General features: G+C 43.9%; 1 protein-coding gene across 1 annotated transcript; it reads right to left on the bottom strand.

Moving 5' to 3' along the window:
• Nucleotides 1-392: 392 nt before the first annotated feature.
• Nucleotides 393-18,211, bottom strand: SLC20A1 (solute carrier family 20 member 1). Its single transcript, XM_054475246.2, has 11 exons — nucleotides 18,075-18,211; nucleotides 17,042-17,641; nucleotides 16,740-16,880; nucleotides 16,474-16,559; nucleotides 11,406-11,502; nucleotides 6,978-7,097; nucleotides 5,130-5,399; nucleotides 4,462-5,020; nucleotides 3,652-3,837; nucleotides 2,991-3,075; nucleotides 393-1,356 (listed from the first exon to the last, which is right to left on the bottom strand). Exons 2-11 carry the CDS (start codon nucleotides 17,373-17,375, stop codon nucleotides 1,195-1,197), a joined length of 2,040 nt encoding a protein of 679 aa, XP_054331221.1. The 5' UTR covers nucleotides 17,376-17,641; nucleotides 18,075-18,211; the 3' UTR covers nucleotides 393-1,194.
• Between the last annotated feature and the right edge of the window lie 4,714 nt (nucleotides 18,212-22,925).

Here is a 22,925-nt window from a genome sequence, read left to right as displayed (position 1 = left end):
TTGAACACGGGAGGCGGAGGCTGCAGTGAGCCGAGATCACACCACTGCACTCCAGCTGGTGATACAGCGAGACTCCGTCTCAAAAAAAAACAAACAAAAAGTATCAAAAGAAAAAATTGGCAAAACAAAACAAAAAAAACACCATGTGTGCTAACATGAAAGTATATAGGCTGTGCTACTAAAAGAGAAAACGCCAAGTTGCTACAACAGTCCCTATGGAGTAATGTCATGTATATTCTGGGCACACAAGAAGCATACATGGAGGGGTTGGGAGCTTTAAGTTGGACAGTAGCTCTCACTTGTTAAGATATTCACATCACCTAAGAATGATATAAGGCTAACTGATCAGGAGCCCAGGTGATTCAAGTATGAAAGAAAACCATGAGAACAAATTTTCTAAAAACTGTAGGCTTTTTTATTCAGTTAAGAGGTAGACAGATGAACATGGAAGGCTGTCCCATTTAACTTGCCCAAAGTTCACATTCCACTTCATTCATCCATCCCACACTGCCAGAAATCTTAAAGAAATAACCAAGATTGCCAAAAGGCTTTTCCTTCTTACTTCTTCTTAGCAATAACAGTCAATAAACTGCTCGCAAAAAAGTTACTAATTTAAATTTTCACTGTGTTCAAAGAACCTCATCCCTCTAAGAAGCTCCCGAATATGCCAATAGATCCTGCCACTACTGACAGGAGGGCAGAGTACCAAGGACTCTACTTATATAAGAGACTACAAGGGAAGTTGTAGTTACATTTTTGTTGTTAAATCCCTGTGCATGTGAGGGCAGAAGCTGGTGAAACCAACAACGCAGAGCATGCTCTGTCAAACGGCTCTGCATGGTTTAAAAAAAAAAAAAAAAAAAAATTACAAGTCATCTTCAGAGACAACATTAAAACATAATGGAATTGAAGCCTGATACAAAAAGTAGAGAAATATGTACAGGAATTCACAGCCCAGAAGGAAAGGGGACCTCAGCAAGAGCCAGTGGAACCCTGGCTATTTTACATAGCTAATTTTGAGACAATTCATATTTAGCACAAAAGCAGTTATAGCACAAGTAACACTTCCCTCCTCTGGCTCCCAAATAAAAAGACTCTTGTCAGTCTTCTGTTAACACTGTAATCATTCTTCAGGGGAGCAGGAACACCTAAGGTGGTCCCAAACATTGACACAAATTTTAATCTCAAACAGCTTCACATTCTGAGGATGACATATCTGAAGATTGCCATGATGGCAGCACTGATAACTCCAGAAATGGGGACTGTGACAAACCAGGCCATAAAAATGTTACGAAAGAGACGCCAGTCAACAGCCTTCTTGGACCGGAGCCAGCCAACAGATACAACAGAGCCCACCTAGAAAAGAAACAGACCAAGGAAACAGGTTATTAAAGTGCCAGTGGTATTTTGGCAAACAGACACCTGAGACTGTTTGGACAAGGAGCCCCAGACCCCTAGACAAGATAAAGTCCAAGAAAGCTGGTTTACAATAGGTTAAGAAGATGGCAAAATTAAGGCAATTTGAAAATCCAATCATAATCTATACTAACGGTAGTAAAAGGACACAAGAACTATTTCTTTTCCCCTTCTAAGCTACTACTAAAATTTAATGAATATATACTGCTTTTATTTATTTATTTATTTATTTTTGAGACAGAGTCTCGCACTGTTGCCCAGGCTGGAGTGCAGTGGCGCAATCTCGGCTCACTGCAACCTCCACCTCCTGGCTTCAAGTGATTCTCCTGCCTCAGCCTCCCAAGTAGCTGGGATTACAGGCACCCACCACCACGCCTAGCTAATTTTTTGTATTTTTAGTAGAGATGGGGTTTCACTATGTTGGCCAGGCTGGTCTCAAACTCCTGACCTCGTGATCCACCTGCCTTGGCCTCCCAAAGTGCTGGGCCCACTGCGCCCGGCCTATACACTGCTTTTAATAACAAACTGCATTGTAAGTCTTCCTAAGATTATTTACAGAGTGGCTGATATTAAACCTAATAAACGATTGCTGGGAGACACATCCGGGTAGCAAACAGATGACTCAGCAGGATCCATGACAGACCAGCTTAAATGCTCTTAAGGAAACCAGTTTCTTCCTTTTCCTATAATTATTAGATTGTCATCAAACAACCTTAAGATTTGTTTTGTTTCCCAATATTTCAATCCTGAGAGGCCCTGAAATATGCCTTCTGTAAATAAACTGCCTTGCCAACATTTTGGCAAGCCTCACAGACTTGTTAAGAACCAGGCCTTCAGCCACCACAAATGGCAGCAGAAACCCACCTGGCCAGAATTAAAGCACCCACCAGTTTCTAAGCATACACCTACCCTGCTCTGAATGGCTTCCCCAAAGGCAAAGAACATAATGCTGTCGGCCGGGCGTGGTGGCTCACGCATGTAATCCTAGCACTTTGGGAGGCCGAGCCAGGTGGATCACCTGAGGTTAGGAGTTCATGACCAGCTTGGCCAACATGGTGAAATCCTGTGTCTACTAAAAATACAAAAATTAGCCAGGCATGGTGGCGGGTGCCTGTAATCCCAGCTACTTGGGAGGCTGAGGCACAAGAATCACTTGAGCCCAGGAGGCGGAGGTTGCAGTGAGCCGAGATTGTGCCACTGCACTCCAGCCCAGGTGACACAGCAAGACTCTGACTCATACATAAATAAATAAAACATAATGGTGCCAAGTAGAAATGACTCAAGATTAAAAAAAAAATTATTATAAAGAGACTACAATGAGGGAGGATTAAGTAACAAAGGAAGAGGTTAGTAACCAGAAATTACAGTAAGCTCTATATAAAAGAATGTTTCTATTATTTGGGGAGAATATCTATTTAATTGCTTAAATAAGAATAAACACAAGAAATAACTTATGAACTCTTAAAGATTCCAATTGCACAAAACTTTCTAAATCAAAGTATCAGAGAAGTAAAATTAAAAACCCTACATATTAGAAGAACCATTTGAAAGACACACATTGGCATGACACTTACTTTACAATGTGTTGTACTGATGGGAAGGCCAATATTTGATGCAATCACCACAGTGAGGGCAGATGCCAGTTCAATACTGAAGCCACTACAGAAACACAAGGATTCTTGTCAGGAAGTGAGTTTGACTTTTTTGAGAAGCTAACACTATACCTCAAGTTAACACAGTCCTGCTTTGTTCTACTCAGTCACAAAACCTCCACTGACATCTTTATTTGCTATAACCCCTAAGATCTACTTTATTTAAATCAGGCCACGGATGCCCAGTTTCCTTATTCAAAGGTTTCAAGTTTCACGTTTTTCTGGAATCCCCCTATTAAATAAAATTTGCACTTTTATTTTGAAGAGTTTGGTAAACATTGAGTCTTAGCTCCCAAGTAAAGACAAATAAAAGGCAAGTACACACAACTATCCGCTCTTAGCATACACAGCTTTCTCAGAAAAGTCATTTTCTTCAGAGACCACCAGATCTGAATGAGTAAAATGTCTGACCAAAATGTTTAAAGGCCAGACAAGTAAAATCTAAAAAGAACACACTGACAATAAGAACATCATGAACTTATACAAACTTGGTTACTTTAGAGATCTGTGTTAGCACTCGACAGTATTATATCTCTGAAAAAAATGAGTACTGACATTTGTAGAACCTGCTCCACCTACTTACCTAGAGGGTGTGATCGGTGTCAGATCCTTCCCCATGGTCTGGATAACTCTTCTTCCCCAAACCCACAGACCAATACAGATACCAACACCACCATAGAGTAGAAGCCATATTGGTGTTGCCACTTTTGAAGAAACATCTCCTGTGTCATAAACCAAATATAAAGCAACCAGAGGCCCAATGGCATTGCTGGAAGAAATAAAGAGGGCAGAAGTGACTTTTCAGACAGAACTAGATCTTGGCAAGACCCAATCTGCTGAATGACCTACCAGGTTGTCTAAAGTACAGCTTTCAAGCTCATCTGGCAAAAGAGCCTTTCTTTCTAAGGACATAAATGGAACCCCAACATACACAACAGAAAAATGAACACAGCTCTGATGGAGGGAATGCCATGCAAATGGTGGCCTCTTTCCTCCTATAGGCAGCTTAAAGCAACTCTCGGGTTCCAACAAACAGTTTACAAACCAAACTACAAAATCATTCTATATGAAAAACTTTTAAGTTTTTCATCTTACATCTTACATCCCACAATTCACTACCAAAGAACTGAATCTCATCTTGATGGACAAAAGCCTTCTCTGTGAAGAGTATCTGTTTATATTTATCATCTACAAAAATAAACATTCTTTGTAATTCCTCTGAAGAATAAAACTGTACTGTCTTATTATGTCAATAGCTGCTATTACCTCATCCTATTTGTATTATTTGGGGTCCCGTAAATGCTAGGAGTACCACTACCACAAGCACAGGCCTATGACAAGGATAAATGGTTTAAAAATACGGTTAGCAACACTAAGATCAACATCAACTGACCTTACGTCATTGCCACCATGGGCGAATGACCCAAAGCAGGCTGTAAGGATCTGAAGGAACTGGAAGAGGAGAGAGACTTCAGGCTTATCCTGGTCATACCATTCTTCTAGAGAGCCATTACTTCCTTTTCTGTCACCTAGACCCATCTCTGCCTTGACACTCATGTCTATCTCAGATGCCGAGTGAAGGTCAGACACAGCATTGCAGTAACTGGTGTAACTGTCCATTCGAATTCGCTTCTTGGAGTCTGCATTAGGCCACGTCAGCTTCTCCACTTCTTCGCCCTTCTGTTCACCTTCTTTGGCACGGAATGAATCCAGAGGCATGCCACATATTGCCATGGTATAGGAAGTATAGCTATTATTGCGCCTTAAGGGTTTGTCACCGGAGTCTCCCATGCAATCTCCCACCTTGGCAAGATGTAATTTATGGAGCAGCTCTTTGTACAGGCCGGAATCCTTATGCACGGTGTGATACTGGTAGTGGCCACTGGAGTTTATTTGGTTGCTGACGGCTTGACTGAACTGGACAAGGTTCCCATTAGGCAACTGCACTGCACCTAGTCAAGATCACCAAGGTGACACTCAATACAAAAAGCATCAAATCCAAAACAATAAGCCTCCTCACCACTGCAGGTAACAAAAGTGAAACCAGGAATTCCAACTCACCATTCACGGTGCTATCTATGCTGGTTTCCTCTTTCAAGTCCACGCTGGGAAGCCTCTCTCTCTCTGGAGCTTCCTCCAAATCTCCAAGTTTGAATGAAACTGTTCTCTCCTCCACCACAGCCTGGAGGGGCACAGTGGCAGGCCCTACCTCAGAAACAGGATTCCTGTTTTCAATATCACCGACAGACAACTTTGTTTCTTCATGGTCTTCTTTCAAGCTATTCTTTTTTTCCATTAAGGGGCTTTCAGAAGGACTACACTTTATTTCTCCTAGGGAAAAAAAAAAAGGTTTTTTTTGGTTTGGTTGTGGCCATACTACTTTGTTCCACATCTCCTTTCCTCCAACCCCAAAAAACTCATCTCAAAACAAGAATGTATGTGAACTTCAATTAACATTCAGGAACATTTTTCCTGCCTGCTTTATCATTTACCAGCAACTCTCACTTGGGAACAACCAGCAATGCAGAACACCCTATGTCAGGGGTCCCAAAGTTTTTCTGTAAATATTTTAGGTTTTACGGGCTTCTGTAGCACATTCTTGTTTTGTTTTTATTTTTACAACCCTTTACAGATATAAGAACCCTTCTTAGCTCCCTGCTGACTCATTCTGTAGTGGAAAGTAGCTCAACCATGGGGCTGATAAGCTGAAACTAAAAATCTGAACTGTACCCAATTCTATTCTTTTTAAAAGAGGATTCTCTCAAATTTCAGTCCAACAATTCAAGTAAAGTGGCACAGCTCAATGCAGGGAACTAAAGACGACAACTTTAATTTCCACCTCTATAAAACAAAGAGATGTGCATCATGGCTGTAAATCCCACAGGCAGACCAGAGTATCTTCTGCCTCTCTCATGCCAGTGCTCAGTATGCTGACCTATCCATCCAGGCACCTCAGTCAAACTACAGACTGACTAACATAAAGCAAGACTTGTCTCATCTCCTCCCAGACAGGGAAAATGAGGTCAGAGTCCTGAAAGCCTGGTTCCCACCGTGCACTCGGCACAGCCAGACTAGCACAGAACCTCTCGGAGGCTCTTCGGTTCAGCTGCGGTGACGCAGCATTCTTTCTAACACCACTGCAGTCTGTGCATCCCTCAGCTTCGAAAGGATAAACTTCAAATTGCTAACCCAGCCTTCACATCGATGAAAAGGGCAGAAAATGATTCTTTTAAGGAAAAAAAAAGTCCGATACTAACCAAAATTTACTCAGTATTTAATTACATGAGTGTGTTGTAATGGCCTAAATGATTCCTTCATACGACACTTCAAAATGTTTACTTCTAGAATCTGTGCTACAATTCTAGCAGACACACAATGTGTTTGTACATGTATTTGCATTGTATACTGCAATACAATGTCTACATGTATTCTAGCCTATATACAACATGTACACATTAGACTTAGCTTTGCTTGTCTGAATCTGAAGTTATACACAGAAGTAGTTGGGGTAAATATTTCCTCTACGAAAATATCTTGTATCTACCTCTTATTTTTCATTAAGGTATCCTTGTACTTCTCAGTAAATGTAGGCTATGATTTCTCTATTTATCTATCATGTCACTGGCAACTGATCAAGGAACATAAAAAAATTCAATGCCAGATTGTCTCTACAGCATAGGTTGAATACTCTTTATCACTAGGTCTTAGGTCATGTAAGTCCATTTTTAAGAATAGGTCTTAGGTCATGTAAGTCCATTTCTAAAAACAGTTTGGACAACAAACCCATACCCTCAAATTTCCCTTTAAAATCTCTTATTTTGCCAATCTCTTCTAATAGATTTTTACAGGTGGCCAAATAAAAAATAAACACAACATTAGTAGTTAAACTTTTCTGCTGTTATTACTTACGTTCAATTTTTCTCTTCATCCTGGGACATACAAAGAACCAGACGATAAGGGCACAGAAAACTGCACATCCCACCGAGATGAGGATGGTACCCCACAGAGGAAGTTTGTCAAAGCCCAGCACTAGGAGATAAAATGGTGCATCTTGAAAACCCCAGGGCAACAGCCCCCTGCAATATTGTGTAAACCCTCCTCTGGGGACTGAGGGGTTCCCCATACCAGCCCATCACCCTTGACAGCTGCTGCCAGATTTAAGTGCACAGGATTACTGTGCTAGTGCCTATACAAATTTGGGAGAAAAACTCAATGATCATCTGAAAACCCACAGCAGCCTAGCCCACTTGAACACCTGCGGGACTCAAGTTCCTATGCTTCTCAACATACTAGCCTTTTTCTTTTCTTCACCTTGGAAGATAATAAAGATCACTACATGCTAAGGACCTATGACTAGCTATGAAAAAGACAGAAAGTGTTCCACTCCCCTAGCTCATGATCATAACTGCCACATATTCCATTACCACCTACAAACTTATTTTAATGTTAAAAGAATGATGTCTCAGTAGTCACATTTGTCATGCTGACAGTATTCTGTGTATAAGTGATTACATTCATTATACTGGCTTTAACGAGATTAACTCCTTGAAAGCAGTATCAAAGCAAGATACAGAAAACAAGGATATTATCTATCAAAAGTTAATAATTTAAGGAATAGTTGTAAAAGTTTTGTCTTTCAGCCAGGCACGGTAGCTCATGCCTGTAATCCCAGCACTTTGGGAGGCCGTGGCAGGCAGATCACTTGAGGTCAGGAGTTCGAGACCAGCCTGGCCAATATGGCAAAACCCCGTCTCTACTAAAAATACACAAAAAAATTAGCCGGGCATGGCGGTGGGCGCCTGTAGTTCCAGCTACTCGGGAGGCTGAGGTGGGAGAATCACTTGAACCTGGCAGGGTGGAGGTTGCAGTGAGCTGAGATTACACCACTGCACTCCAGCCTGGGTGACAAAGTCAGACTTTGTCTCAAAAAAAAAAAAAGTTTTGTCTTTCACACACACACACAAAGTTTAGTGGTAATTTCACTTACAAGTCTTACCTTAAAAAAAGACTTGCCTAGCAACACTGTTCACATGGTTTAAGGATGAGAAATATTAGTCATTATCTCACTGTCATACGCATGCCAGTAGGCTCCAAACCATTAGCCTGTACTAAAGACAGAAGTAAAGCACTGGCCAGGCACAGTGGCTCACGCCTGTAATCCCAGCACTTTGGGAGGCTGAGACGGGTGGAGCACCTGAGGTCAGGAGTTCAAGACCAGCCTGGCCAACATGGTGAAACCCCGTCTCCACTGAAAATAAAAAAAAAATCAGCTGTATGTGGTGGTGGGCATCTATAATCCCAGCTACTCGGGAGGCTGAGGCAGGAGAATCACTTGAACCTAGGAGGTGGAGGTTGCAGTGAGCCAAAATCGCGCCACTGCACTCCATCCAGCCTGGGTGACAAGAGCGAAACTCCGTCACAAAAACAAACAAAAAGAAGTAAAGCACTATACAATCCTATTTAAATCTAACAGATGTTATAATGATCTCTAGCTACTCAGGAGACTGAAGTGTGAGAACACCCTGAGCCCAGGAATACAAGGCCAGCCTGGGCAACACAGCAAGACCCCATCCCTGAAAAACGAAAAACGTTAAAAAAAAAAAAAAACCCATAAAAGATATTATAATGATCTGTAGTTGATATCTACGAATAGCTTAGTTACTTCTGCTTGTTTTGCTTTATTTTGCTTGTTATGTATGAAATCACAGATGCTCTTCAACTTACAATGAGGTTATGTACCTATAAACCCATCAAAAAGTCAAATAACTGAACGTTGAACCATGAAGTCAGGGACTGTTTGTACTTATAAACTGGAAATTCTATCATACCCCAAAATGATTAATCTTTAAAAATCAGATAGAAGGCCAGACGCGGCAGCTCACGGCTGTAATCCCAGCACTTTGGGAGGCTGAGGTCGGTGGATCACCTGAGGTTGGGAGTTCAAGGCCAGCTTGACCAACACGGTGAAACCACGTCTCTACTAAAAATACAAAAATTAGCTGGGCGTGGTGATGCACATGTGTAATCCCAGCTACTCGGGAGGCTGAAGCAGGAGAATTGCTCAAACCTGGGAGGTAGTGGTTGCAGGGAGCCAAGTTTGCACCACTGCACTCCAACCTGGGTGACAGGGCGAGACTCCGTCTCAAAAAAAAAAAAAAAAAAAAAAAAAATCAGAAACAAATTGAGGTCCCTTCAAAACTAAAACTTTTTGTTTTTGAATTTTTTTTTTTTTTTTTTTTTTAGACAGCGTCTCACTCTGTCGCCCAGGCTGGAGTACAGTGGCACGATCTTGGCTCACTGCAACCTCCGCCTACCAGGCTCAAGTGATTCTCCTGCCTCAGCCTCCGAAGTAGCTGGGATTACAGGCGCCTGCCACTGCACCTGGTTAGTTTTTGTAGTTTTTAGTAGAGATGAGGTTTCACCATCTTGGCCAGGCTGGTCTTGAACTCCTGAGCTCATGATCCACCCACTTCGGCCTCCCAAAGTGCTGGGATTACAGGCATGAGCCACCGCGTCCGGCCCCAAACTACAATTCTATGGTGACTATGTATCTTTTCATTTTAATTTCTGCTTTCAATTTTGAGCATGTGGTCACACAAACTAAAATATACATGAAATTACTGTCTATTACAATTTAAGTTGGTCTACATTCCAAGTCAAAAACGAAAGAGACTGGTTTTTCTTACAAATGATCCATAAAGGACAGAACGAAAATGTCTAAGTTTCTGTTTTTAAAATGCTTCTAATTTCACTCAACTCTGAGCTTTGCTTCTACCACGTAAAGAATGAGTGCTAACAGCGTCATGGGAGACTTTTTAGTTTATCACAAAGAATTCAGTTTACAATGGAAATCTGGCATACAAGCTTCTCTTCGCCTGCACATAAGAGTTCAGTATAGTCTAAGCAAGAACAATATTTTCTTAAAGTTGTCTGTTTCGTTCCTGATTATTCCAAGAATTAATCAGCAAGATTAAAAATACTTAGCTCCATCTAACAAAATGCACATATAATCCCTCAATCTAAAATAAGATAAAAAAGTAAAATATTGGCGAGGTGCGGTGATCATGCCTGTAATCCCAGCACTTTGGGAGGCTGAGGCAGGCGGATCACCTGAGGTCAGGAGTTGGAGATCAGCCTGACCAACATGGAGAAACCCTATCTCTCCCAAAAATACAAAATTAGCCGGGCTTGGTGGTGCATGCCTGTAATCCCAGTTACTTGGGAGGCTGAAGCAGGAGAACTGCTTGAACCCGGGAGGTAGAGGTTGTGGTGAGCCAAGATCATGCCATTGCACTCCAGCCTGGGCAACAAGAGCAAAACTGTCTCAAAAAAAAAATAAAAAATAAAAATATTTAGCTAACTCTACTTTGGGTCAGCAACTTACTACTTCAGTGAGGTTTAAGAGCAAGTCACAACCCATTACTCAAAACTGAAATCATTTCAGTGGGCCAAAACAAACGTTAAAAAAAAAAAAAAAAGAGAGAATTTGAAAATATGGGTGCATAGTACATAGTAAGCGTAAGTGGCTTCGACACTATTCCAGTTATCTTTCTCTCTACATACATACACGTGTGTCCTGTATTTCATCCAGTAGGTCACAGTATAAAGAATAAAAGTCACTGCCTATGTAGTCACAGACCATCAGGCCAAATGAGTCTAGATACCAAAACTGTACTGTCCTGCCAGTTACAAGTTACCAATCTTTTGTTGTTGCTAAATTAAACTTGTAGCACCATAATTTAATCCATGCCTTGCCTTAGTCCCAAACATGAAAGTCATCAACATTTCAACCTTTATATTCTCACAAATTATTTTTCCTCTTAGCTGCATGAATTTCTTCTTCCAAGTGCACTTAGGGCAGGTGGTAAACATCCCAACTCTTCTCATTCAAGCAGATTCATGGAAGTTTAGTACTTAGAAACAATAGTATCTCCATTTGGGAGAGAAAAATGAGAATATCCAGCAAACCAGTCCTAAACGACTGATTACTGAAGATCAGATATAACTAATGACTTCAGTAGTTGAGGTCAGTATTAATTCCAGCATTTTTAGCATAGACAGGAAAAAGGGAAGGAGATGATCATATTATCAGTGGATCCTGTGAAGACTAAAGAGGAAAGGTCTGTAGTGATTTAGAATCTGAGCAGGTCTCTTTGGTTGAAAAACTATCTAGGTTAACTCAGCGTACACTAGCCTGCAGCCTTCTGAAATGGGTGCAGGCCAGCCACCTTCTAGGAGATTTCAGCCCTGTAAAGCAAAAAGGGGTAAATTGGGCATTTAATGCAAGTTTTGTAAACAACTTTAAATTCACATTTAAATATTTTCATAGGTACTTACACGGTGCTCCAGTATACATGATGGAAAAGAGATTTATTCCAACTGTGCAGGCATAGAAAACTGGCAAAGCTCGCAAACCATTAGGAACTGGATCTGCCTGTAAAACATCATTAAGATCAATATCTTAAAAGGTAAAAAGGTTAACCCATTTCCACAGAATCTTTTAACAGGGTAGGTTTGGGAATTATAGTGCCAATAACTCTCTCCAGAGTAGTTTCCAAGGACAACAGGGTTTTTCCTGCATGTGCGCCTGGAATTCTTCCTACGAAGGCTAATTCCAACTTCTACCTGTTTTTTTTTTTCTTTTTTTAATAACAAGACTAACTGTACCAGTGACTGATAACATCCTGAATAAAGATTGCAATAACCCACATTCTAAGGTACCCAAAAGCCCTAATATAAACTTGAGCACACACCTGAGGATAGGCTATACTCTACGTTTGTAAGAGATGTCAAGAAACAGACTATGTTAGGATGTTGCTTACCTGACTTCATATCTTCAAAGACTAAAAATACAACATGCAGACTATGCGTACAGCAACCATCTCATCTAAATGTCTGACAAAGATGCCACAATTAATGCTTTACCGAAGTTCAATGATAATAACTGATTGCGCACAAGGTCATCCACTCACTCAACAGACTGTGTGCCAAGCACTATTCTGGGCACTGAAATATAGGAGGGAATAAGACCAAGTTCCTGTTCTAATAGAACTGACACTCACCTTCTAGTATGGAATAATGTAAAGTACTGACAAATGCTGTGAAGAGAAATAAAGAAGGGTAAGAGGAGAGTGATGGAAGGGGGGCACCATTCGGGTGGGGAGGGTCAAGGAATAAGCATGACATAGATGTAGTAAGCTAGCAAGCTGTGTTCATTAACTAGGGGTACAGAAGGGGCAAATCACCTGATTATTTGGGTGCTGAATGTTCCAGACAGAGATATCAGCAAGTGCAAAGGCCCTGAGGCAAAAACTTGAAATGTTTAAGGAACAGTAAGGCCAGTGACTAAAAATAAGAATTCTACCATACCTAGTAGGTATTAATTCTATAAGAGAACACCCAAGTCAAACACCGAAAGAAAGGGAGGAGGCTGGGTGCAGTGGCTCACACCTGTAATCCCAGCACTTTGGGAGGCCGAGGCAGGAGAATCATGAGGTCAGGAGATCGAGACCATCCTGGGTAATATGGTGAAACCCTGTCTCTACTAAAAATACCAAAAAAATTAGCGCGACGTGGTGGCAAGTATCTGTAGTCCCAGCTACTCAGGAGGCTGAGTCAGGAGAATCACTTGAACCTGGGAGACAGAGGTTGCAGTTAGCGGAGACTGGGCCACCTCACTGTAGCCTGGGCAACAGAGTAAGACTCCATCTCAGAAAAAAAAAAAATTGGGAGCAAAGATCTGAATACATATATGGGAAGGCTAAAAACTTTATAAAGACCTTAGCCTAAAATAAAAGGTTTAATGCTATCTTGATCACGATTTCAGTGGAACATCTTGGGGAGGAAAAACAGAGAGAAAAACCCTACAGCTTCTAACAATAATCAATACACTGGAAAGTTAGTAGCTTAAGACCAGTGAAACAAGGGAAAGCTCAGACCCATGTGTAAAGGTACCATTTCAAATTAGCAGAGATGGGTGCTCATTGAAAACCACTCTAAAATTTAACTCTTATCTATAATTTAATAGAGAATGTTAACAGAGTGAAATAGCCAAAACAAAAACAATAGCATACAGAAATCAAGAACTGTTAAGCATCCTTGAATAACTAACTCAACCGTGGTCAAACTCTGAGGGCAGTCAACAAGATTAGGAAACTAAGGTGTATATTTTTATTCTAAAGACTAGTGTTAAGAAAATGCAGGTCAGGTGTGGTGGTGGCTCATGTCTGTCTGTAATCCCAGCACTTTGGGAGGATGAGACAGGGGACGGCTTGAGCCCAGAAGTTCAAGACCAACTTGAGCAACAGAGCAAGACCCCACCTCTATAAAATATAAAAAGTTAGCCAGATGTGGTGGCACACAACCATAGTCCCAGCTACTCGGGAGGCTGAGGCAGGAGGATCGCTTGAGCCTGGGAGGTCAAGGCTGCAGTGAGCTACAATTAAGTCACCGTACTCCAGCCTGGGTGACAGGATGAGACTTCGCTTAAGAAAAAAAAAAAAAAAGGCCAGGTGCAGTGGCTCAAGCCTGTAATCCCAGCACTTTGGGAGGCCAAGGCAGACAGAGCACCTGAGGTCAGGAGTTCAAGACCAGCTTGGCCAACATGGTGAAACCCCGTCTCTACCAAAAATACAAAAATACTAGCCGGGTGTGGTGGCGGGCACCCGTAATCCCAGCTACTCAGGAGGCTGAGGCAGGAGAATTGCTTGAGCCCGAGAGGCGGAGGTTGCAGTAAGCCCAGATCGCGCCATTGCATTCCAGCCTGGGGGACAGAGTGAGACTCCGTCTCAAAAAAAAAAAAAAAAAAAAAAAGGGCTCCAAAAAACCCAACCCAAGACTCCCACCCCCAAAAATTTCCTGGGTTTTGAAGACATTATGTGGGGACTTCTCAATAGATTTTCAAAGATATTTCGTAATATGGTTATCCATAAATCAAATTGTAATTGACTAGTCTGAAGTAGCAGCCTGTGTATTTATCATCCTGTATAGCATAGCCCAATTAAGTATTCCCTGAGGTAAACAAATCTGAGGTATTCTCTACGCAAAGTTGTTGGGGATGGGGTAGGGTATGAATGACACTACTATACCGATAGTTTATTATGAAATATAGGTTCATGGTTAAAAAAAATATCAAAAGTTCTAGAGAGTCTAGGAAGAAGGTAAAACAAGAAAGGTCTCTCATCATTGTAGAGATCCACCTAACACACAAGTAAAACTTCACCTGTAAATAATGTAAATACGTCATCGTCTAGTCATGTGGGACAGGAAAGGTCTTCACAAAACCCCCCATCTTCACCAGAATAGTTCACTTTTACATATTGGATATTCTGGTTTTGTCTAAAGAAAAGGAAAGACATCCTAGATACATTTCTAACTAATGAGAATGCCAAAAGCCCTATTTTCTTTGACTAGAATTTAAAAATACTCAACAGGAGCACTGAAGTGTATTCCTTCTGTGCGATGCCAGTCCTAAATAGAAGTACCTCACCTCCATTCTGTCTGTTCCCACCAGATCCCCAACATGCTTGGAACAAACATTCAGAGAACAGAAAATGTTTAAAAGCAATTTTTTGAAATTAAAAAAAAAAAGTCATTTTAATCTTAATTTTCAAGATAGACATTTAAGAGTTGGAATATATCTTAATGGTCAAATATTCAGATTTTAGCAGATAAGATACCCAAAGCTTACCAGTCTAAGGATATTTTCTTGAAATTTAACTCCTAAAAGGAAGCAGAAATATTCATACTCAACTGAAAACTCCTGTTACTGAGGGACTGGCCTGCAAGAGTGTGTGTGTGCCTGTGCACAGAGTGGGGGAAGATCCTCAAAGTCAATATTGTTTTAAACACTATGCCAATCATTCTTCATCATTTGATCATGCCCATTCCCATACCCATATAAGAAATATACAACTAAGAAATCAGTTACCGTATCTAACTTCAGCTCTCAATAACACCGTGGGGGTATGCATTCCTCAAATGAGAGGTTCTGGGCACCTGAGAATCCCTCTTTGCACCTCAGAGCACCACCATTCCCCCTCCGGGGAATGAGTGTTTTGTGGAGGTGAAACACACAAACCCTCTCCAAAAACAAAATGATCTGCTACTCAATAATCAACACAGGGCCAGCATAAACCTTTACCAAGCAGGAATTCACAACCGGAGATCCTACTAATGCTTTTGACTCTCTGCTAAGTAGCAAGATATAGAGTTCTAATGAAAACACTAAAAAAAAAAAATCTGGTCCATGACTACTGGTAAGCCTCTAATTTAAGCATCCCAGTATCATACACTACAGTTGTAGGGAGTGGGAAGGTAGATGCTTATCGTACCTGTCTGCTGAATAAAACAGTACCAAACTTAAGAGTCCATAAATATCAATGAACTGTTTACTCTCATATTATACCAGGCTAAAGATATTTCAAGTTTTCAAAGTGTTAAACTGCTATATTCTGCCAGATTCTGGCTATGGAAAACAGTGATGAGTGAGTCCCTTTACTAGTCATAGAATTTCTACAGAGAAGAGACAAATCTTTCGCTAGAGAAGCTTATAACTAGACCAGACAAGTGGGTCTCAATACATTCTTACCTGCTGGGATTTATGCTATCTCACTCAGATTTCTACAGTTTAGGAACACTTTTAAGAACTTACAATGGACTGTTAAGAGCCACTCACCTTAGAAGAAGGACAACTTTGTTTCCTGAGAAAAATGCATTTATCCTCACTGTAACTCAGTCCTATGCCAACATAATCCCTTGTCAACATTCATTTTGCAGCCAGCATGACTTCTTGATAAAAGAAATGCAAACTGGGTCACTTAAAAGGGATTTTCAAATGGACAGGAAATTAAATGGCTGCCTGATTTTTTTTTTTGGGGGGGCCAAAAACTACCTTTAACTGGTTCTTTTCAACTATTCTGAGAAATTGGAGTCAAGTCACTATGGGAGGCAGAGTCCTCATCTAGAAGCTTATAAACTAGTTATGATAATCAGCACGGCAGAGACCCATTTAACTGGCAGCTTAGTAAAAAAGCCACAGGGGACACTGTCTTGAACTCCAAGCTTACGCATTATATTAGCCTGAATATAATGGTGGTTTAAACAAATAATGTGTATACAGCTACACAAAGCCACGCAAAATAAATTTCCTTATTTTTTTGCTCGCAGTTTCTATTTCTTGGCACACCATAGTATTCACTTTTTCCTTCCTGACTGCTCTCTTGAGTATTAAAAACTTGCTTTCAGAGAACTCCACAACATACAAGAAACACACAGAACAAAGAACTTTTTAAAATTTTCCAAGGCCGCATACCTATACACCAATCACATCTGCAAAAGTACCACCGGGTTTGAAATCGATTGGGTGTGCTCCATGAAAGGTCTTCATACGGGGGAGAAAGGTTACCTTATGGAGGATGAATGCACGAACTAGGAAGAATAAAATTCCAGACATAATTCCAGAAAGCAGTGGGGACACGAACCAAGACATCACTGGAATAGAACACATTAAGAAAAAATATCAAATAATGAAAATCAGAAACCAAAAACCACTTTAAATGTTTAAGAGTTCAAAATTCTTTTGTCTGTCCCTCCACGTTAGAACCCATACCTAATGCCATGGTAACATATGACGAAAACGAAAATTAAGAAGCCATTTGGAATTAAACATACCAATTTTTATCAGTTCAGACCACTTGACACCCTCCTGCCCCTTTGCCACGAGGGAGAAACCAATGGTTGCACCAACAATACAATGGGTTCCAGAAATAGGGAGCTTCAAAAACGAAGCCACGAGTTGCCACACAGCAGAACCTGAAATATAGTAAAGTTTTATTAAGTAAATAGCAAAATTCCATTATGTAAGTGGCGCATTGAGAAAGGTTAATCGGAAAGCTTAAGCACAAAAATGGAACCACCCATGACACAAATTTGCTCACCCACCACGAAGAGGACAAAACATAAAAAGAACTTACCAAACATAGCACTGACTGAGCCGGCCATCAGCAGCCCTTGAGTCGAGTTGTACATCTCCACGTCAATCAAGCCCTTCCGGATGGTTTCGCTCACTTTGGCCCCCAGTAAGACAGAGCCCACTGTTTCAAAGATGCTAGCTAGGATGCAGGCTTGCTTCAGGGTCACTACACCTGAGCCCACAGCTGTACCAAAAGAATTTGCTACATCATTGGCTCCCACGGAGAATGCCAAGACAAATGCAATAATGAAGCCCAGGATGAGCATCCATAGGTAGTCCACCAAAGGACCAGAAGCGGCGGTAGCAGCTGTAGTACTGGTAATCAGCGCTGCCATTCTCTAGAATAGTGGTTGTTTAGTAAGAGAACTACTGAGCGGCTTTCAAGATGTGTAAACAGAATATGAGGTATCAAAAATGCTATAATAAATAATATATATTATATAAAATTAAATACTGTAAACTACGGCACAGAAACCGAGCTGGGGAGTTACTGCTATACGCTGCGTATGGGCATCTGTTGTCTGGGGTTTCTTTGGCTCAGGAGGGCTAAAAGCACGGAGCAGAATTCCATGGCGGAGAAGAGAAAGGACGCAAGTTCATCCTGCGGGGGAGGGGGGAAATAACAATAGCTGCGTGCCCCTGGTGAGCCAGTGGGGTACCCCGCTCTGCCCACGCGCCCAGGGTCCCGCAGTGGCCTCTGCCGGCTACTCCAGACCCCCATCCCCAGTAGGACGCGCGACACGGCGAGGCACGTGGCTCCCGGTCCTCCGCGGCCCGCGCGCGCCCAGCCCAGCCCCTGCGCTGCCAGCCCGCGCGCGCCCTCCGCGCGAAAACCGGAAAAGGGCCGTTCCCGCGCGCGCCGCCCGGGGACCGCCAAAAAGGCCCGCGGGCGGGCGGACGGGCGGAGTGGAGGCGGCCAGCGGCGAAGAGAGAAGCCAGCCGCGCCGCCCACGCCGGCTGCCTCCAGCGCCACGCCGTCCGCGCCCGGCCCCGGGGAGAAGAAAGAGCCTTTACGAGGCGGCGCCACTACCCACCAGGGAAAAGGGAGGGCGGAGCGGGAGACGAGGAGATTGAGGCGGCAGCGGCTGGAGCCACGGGCACACGCGCCTGCGGTCGGCGAGCACACGGCCCGGGTCGGCGGCACCGGGGACAGCTCCGCGGGACTCACGACTTTCCCAGGGAGCAGCCGCGGGGGCTTCAGCAGCCGAGAAGAACCACGCGGAGAGCGCCGGCAGCCATCACTCCAGCGGAGCACACGCCGGCCCCTACTTATAGCCCGCGCCGCGACCCGCGTGACCCGCCGCGCCTCGCGCCGGGCCCGGAGCCCCGCCCCCGGCATGACGCAGCCCTCCTCGGCCCGGCGTGCCCAGCCGGGTGAGCCCGACGGTGGCGCTCATTGGCCCGGCCCGCGTCGGCGGCCACGCCCCCAGCGGGGAGCCGGTCCACGTGGGGAGGGACAGCCTCCTCCCTGCGGCCACGCCCTGGAGTCTCTGCACCCTCTGGCCCCGCCGGCTGATTACCGCCAGAGATCGAGGGGGACCTCACCGTCCCCCTAGAGGCCGTCATGTGGGGTTACAGAGGCTGCGACCAAAGTCATTCCTAGGTCTTCTCTCGGGGCCCCAGAAAGCCGTCCGCGCCTTCAGCCGCACTTTCAGCGCACGCATGACCTGCCGCGCCCGGTGGCCACACCCGTCCCGTCTGCCGGGTGACGCTGCGGGAGATCTTGCGCCCTGGGGCTCCGGGTCCAGTTCTGGCACGTTGTTGCACCTGTGACTTGTCCTTGGCCTGGCACTGTCCCTCGCCTGGGGGAAGTGGCGGGGGGGGGGGGATGCTCACGTGGTCGCTTTGCTCCCGCAGTCATGCACTTGGGTGAAAACAGACTGAAGAGTCACGGGAACCAGCTTGTCTCCCTAGTTATGGCGCAGAGCTGCAAGGATGGCTGTGGGTCATTAATTTCTCCGTGGCTGACCTGTGTTTGTAACGCCGCAGCTGTTGCGAGGGGGAAGGACACTGCTTCGGATTCAAATTCTGACTCCTTGCTGCAGTGTGTCACCTTGAGCAAGTCCCAGATCTCTGCGTTCTCACAATTGTAAAATGTTGACAGTGGCTGCCTACCTTGTGGCTGGAATTAAATGAATTAACGTGTGTGAATATGACTAGAATTCAGTATATGTTCAGGAAAAGCTGATTTCCGCTTTGCTGTTACCGTGAATATTCCTGTTTTAGGATGTAGAAAAGGGTGGAAGGGGATGTTATTGCATCCTGGAAGCTTATCCTTTTGAGGTAAAGATTGATTTCTGGTCCCCTGCATGGTATATGGTGTAGTTTTGACATTATTTAGATGTGTTACGCACATTTGGGTGTTGATTATATGGCTTACGATCAAGACTAACCAGTCATGCCATGGGAGATTAAGGTCGTGGTCTCTTGTCAGGATTGTGGTGAGATTTAAAAATTCCAGCCAGAAATACCAGGCTTAGAATGCTCTGAAGCCCTCCCCACATTTTTGCCATCTCTAGCAGGAGGGCACTGCATAGCAGAAACAAAGACGTTGTAAATTGTTGCTGCCTGAGTCATTTATAGAGGCTTAAACAACTTGAATGTCCTCTGACCTACCTATAACATTTGATGGAGTTGTATGAGTAACTTACAAAATTGTAGGTCCCAAGGTCGGTCTGAAAAAGAAAGTTCATATCCGGGAGCACTGACCCTTTAGTGTAATCCTGGCACCTTAAAACGTACTGCTCCCTCCACCTTGACGTCAAGGTTATGAAAACATTGAGTAAAAAGGATGATCTGTTCAAAGTCCTTAGTGTTCTGCCAATTTAAAACAGTAATTTTCAAAGCAGTTATTTGCAAGGAAATTGCCTAGAACTTCTCCCAGTGTGCGGTTGTTTTGTGTGTTTGTGTGTGTGTTTTGTTTGTTTGTTTGTTTTCAGTCTGTCCACAGGTGTACTTTTATAGGTCTGTGATAGTAGGTAGCTCTTCAAGTTGGCAAACACCTGCTGGACAACCCCTGAGAGATTCATCTCAGTGAGAGAGCACTCTCCAGCCCCATCGGAGTGGATTTGCAGGGAAATCATAAGGTAGAGATTCAAAGGAATTCCCTTGCGTTGCAAATGAAAACTGTATCTTCAGACTCTGATATAGTGTAATCCTTCCTTTTTAGGAAGAAATCCTTATCTTTCCAACACTGAGATGCCTCTGCCGAAGGGTAGAAAGGGAGGTGAGGAATTGGGGTGGGCCCTCACTGCTTTGCCTCAGGATCAGTAGGGTACAGCCCTTGGAGACCAGGACCTTCCTTGGCTGGGACACCTTCATCCTCCCCTAAGGGAGGAGAGGTAGGGATCTGCCTGTGGAAAGAAGTTACAGCGCCTTTTAAATAGAAATAGGAGGTAGGAGGACCGTCAGTTGTCAGTTCGTGCACAAATGGCATTGTTTCTGGCCTTATCTCTGAATGCTGGGGAAACAGGTCAGAGATCCTAAGGAGAATCTAATCTTTTAGAATCCAGGCATTGGCACAAACACCCTCTAGCATCTTAGGGAGGTGGTTTGGTGTAGTGATTAAACACATAGACTGTAAGACCAAACCACCTGCTCTGTTACTAGTCCTGTGACCATAGGCAAATCAATTATCTGCCTCAGTTTCCTGATCTGTAAAGGGGAGACATTGAGAGTTCTAACTCACAGTGCTGTTGTGAGGACCAAATGAATTAATATATGTAAAGCACTTCTAAAAGGGCTCTTATTCTCTTTGTTCAATAACTAGCTGAAGGCCAGTCATACATAGCCCATGTTTAAAATGAAGTATGTGTCAGATGTCAGGACCACCTTCTTCTCCCTGCCCTCTGATCCAAGCTCTTTCAAATTTCTCCCACGGCTCATAGTGAGAGGACATGCAAAACGGGCTGCTGTCGGAGGAAGAGGAACAGGGTTGCGGCTCATGCCATGTGAATGGGCTCACTGGCCTGGCCCAGACCCTGACAGCCCACAGGATCTTTGGTGAGTCACTGTCACTGAGCCTGTGAGCCTAGGGTCCCTCTCCAACCTCACCCTCAGAGAGGACGGAACAAGATGACCTGTGGCATGCTGCAGAACACCATGCCGGGCACTGTGGGTTTGGAGTCCTCTTGGGGACGTGTCCATCGTTTACTAATTCGGTGGAGTTGAGCTGCTGAGAGCTAGGAAAGCTACTCTCCCCCCGATCCCAACCTACGCCGGCGGAAGACCAGACAAAAGAAGGAAGCAATGCCATTTCTGCACTTTTTAGTTCAGAGAGGCACAGTCAAGGAAATGCATTTGAGGTCACTGTTCGATGTACTTGAAGTACTCATCCTGGAAATAGTCTACTTGGAGCAGGGGGAGCTCAAGTGGGCATGGGAACATTGTGGAGCCAGACCAGGAACGAAGGCGGCTTCAGAGGCCGTCTATGAGGACTTGGATGGGAGCAGGGGCAAGAACACCCAGGGAAGAGAAGGTAGGAGCCTTGGAGTAAAGGAGAACCAGCTCCTCTCCACCCACCAATGCCCTCCCCATCCCCAGATGAATGAGGTAATAATAATACCTGTAGCTGGACGTGGTGGCTCAAGCTTGTAATCCCAGCATTTTGGGAGGCCAAGGCGGGTGGATCACCTGAGGACAGGAGTTCGAGACCAGCCTATCAACCTGGAGCAACCCTGTCTCTACTAAAAATACAAAAATTAGTTGGGCATGGTGGTGCATGCCTGTAATCCCAGCTACCTGGGAGGCTGAGGCAGGAGAATCACTTGAACCAGGGAGGTGGCGGTTGCGGTGAGCCAAGATCATGCCATTGCACTCTAGCCTGGGCAACAAGAGCGAAACGCCATCTCAAAATAATAATAATAATAATAATAATATCTGTGTTGCAGTTGAATGATTACTGTGTGTCAGGCACTATTTCAGGTGCTCCGCATGGATTATCTCAGGTGATGCTCTCAATAAATCTCGGATGAGGTATTTTCCCCTTACTTTATAGACAGAGAAACGGAGGCACAGAGAAGGAAGCGACAGTTAAAGCTGCGAAGAACCTAACAAATTTCAAGATTGTAAGTGCCTTTTCCCAGGATGCCAGCAAGTACTGAGGCAAGTATGATTGCCCTAAGTGCCAACTCTTACTTGCACTTAGGTTAACACATTTACTTCCTCCTTCTGTCCCCCTCATTTTTATTAACTCTGTTACTTTTACAGCTTGTATTTTGAACTGCGTCAAACCCTGTTGGAATAAAAAAGGACATTTCTAGGAGATCAGTCTTCAAGATTGGCCCCAGTTTCCCCAGAGTAGGAAGAGGCAGGAAGCCAGAGCACATGTTCTCTCCAGAAATAAAGTTGTTGCAGTGGCCTAACCATGTCTTAGAGTTACTGAAAACTCTGTTCTCTTGAGATTTCTCAAGAAAGGAAACCTAGCCTGCAAGACAAAATCCACCTGTAGTCAATTCCTACAGGAAATAAATTCAAAATGTTTCAAGCAAGGGCCACATGTCACCACCACCACTTTCCCACTGGCTTTGAATGTGGCTGCCCTCTGTCTCCAGACATTTCCCATTTCCCCCGGCATCTGTGGCTCTGTCCTGGCAGGGTCCAAGGGATGCTTGGGGTCCGGGTGGGGGAAGGGTGCTTTCAAGCACCCAGACAGCCAAGCCCTGATATGGAGACTGGTTGAGACTGGTTGTGACTGGTCTCAGGCCAGCATCTCATGGCAAGAAAGCTAAGTTTTGGTTGTGCCAGACAAACTGGTGGGTCTATTTCTCCGCCAACACAGGAGTATGGGAGGTCGGTCCACCCTCTCTAGATTTTACATGCCTCTGTCCTGGCTGCACATGGCCTGGTCTCTTCCCTTTGGCTTTGAGTTCACACATGTGGGCGTG

This window comes from Pongo pygmaeus, chromosome 12 (genome assembly GCF_028885625.2).
Source record: "Pongo pygmaeus isolate AG05252 chromosome 12, NHGRI_mPonPyg2-v2.0_pri, whole genome shotgun sequence".
NCBI classification, from domain to species: domain Eukaryota; kingdom Metazoa; phylum Chordata; class Mammalia; order Primates; family Hominidae; genus Pongo; species Pongo pygmaeus.
Note: the sequence above shows the minus strand (reverse complement) of the source record. Positions and strands in the feature narration are given on the sequence as shown.

Excerpts from the sequence above, each read along its gene's own strand:
- SLC20A1 (XM_054475246.2), bottom strand. The coding sequence starts at position 17,375 with ATGGCAGCGCTGATTACCAGTACTACAGCTGCTACCGCCGCTTCTGGT. Across the intron at positions 16,560-16,739 it reads GTCTGAACTGATAAAAATTG|TGATGTCTTGGTTCGTGTCC; the intron begins GTATGTTTAATT and ends GTTCTATTCCAG. Across the intron at positions 5,021-5,129 it reads CATAGATAGCACCGTGAATG|GTGCAGTGCAGTTGCCTAAT; the intron begins GTGAGTTGGAAT and ends GATCTTGACTAG.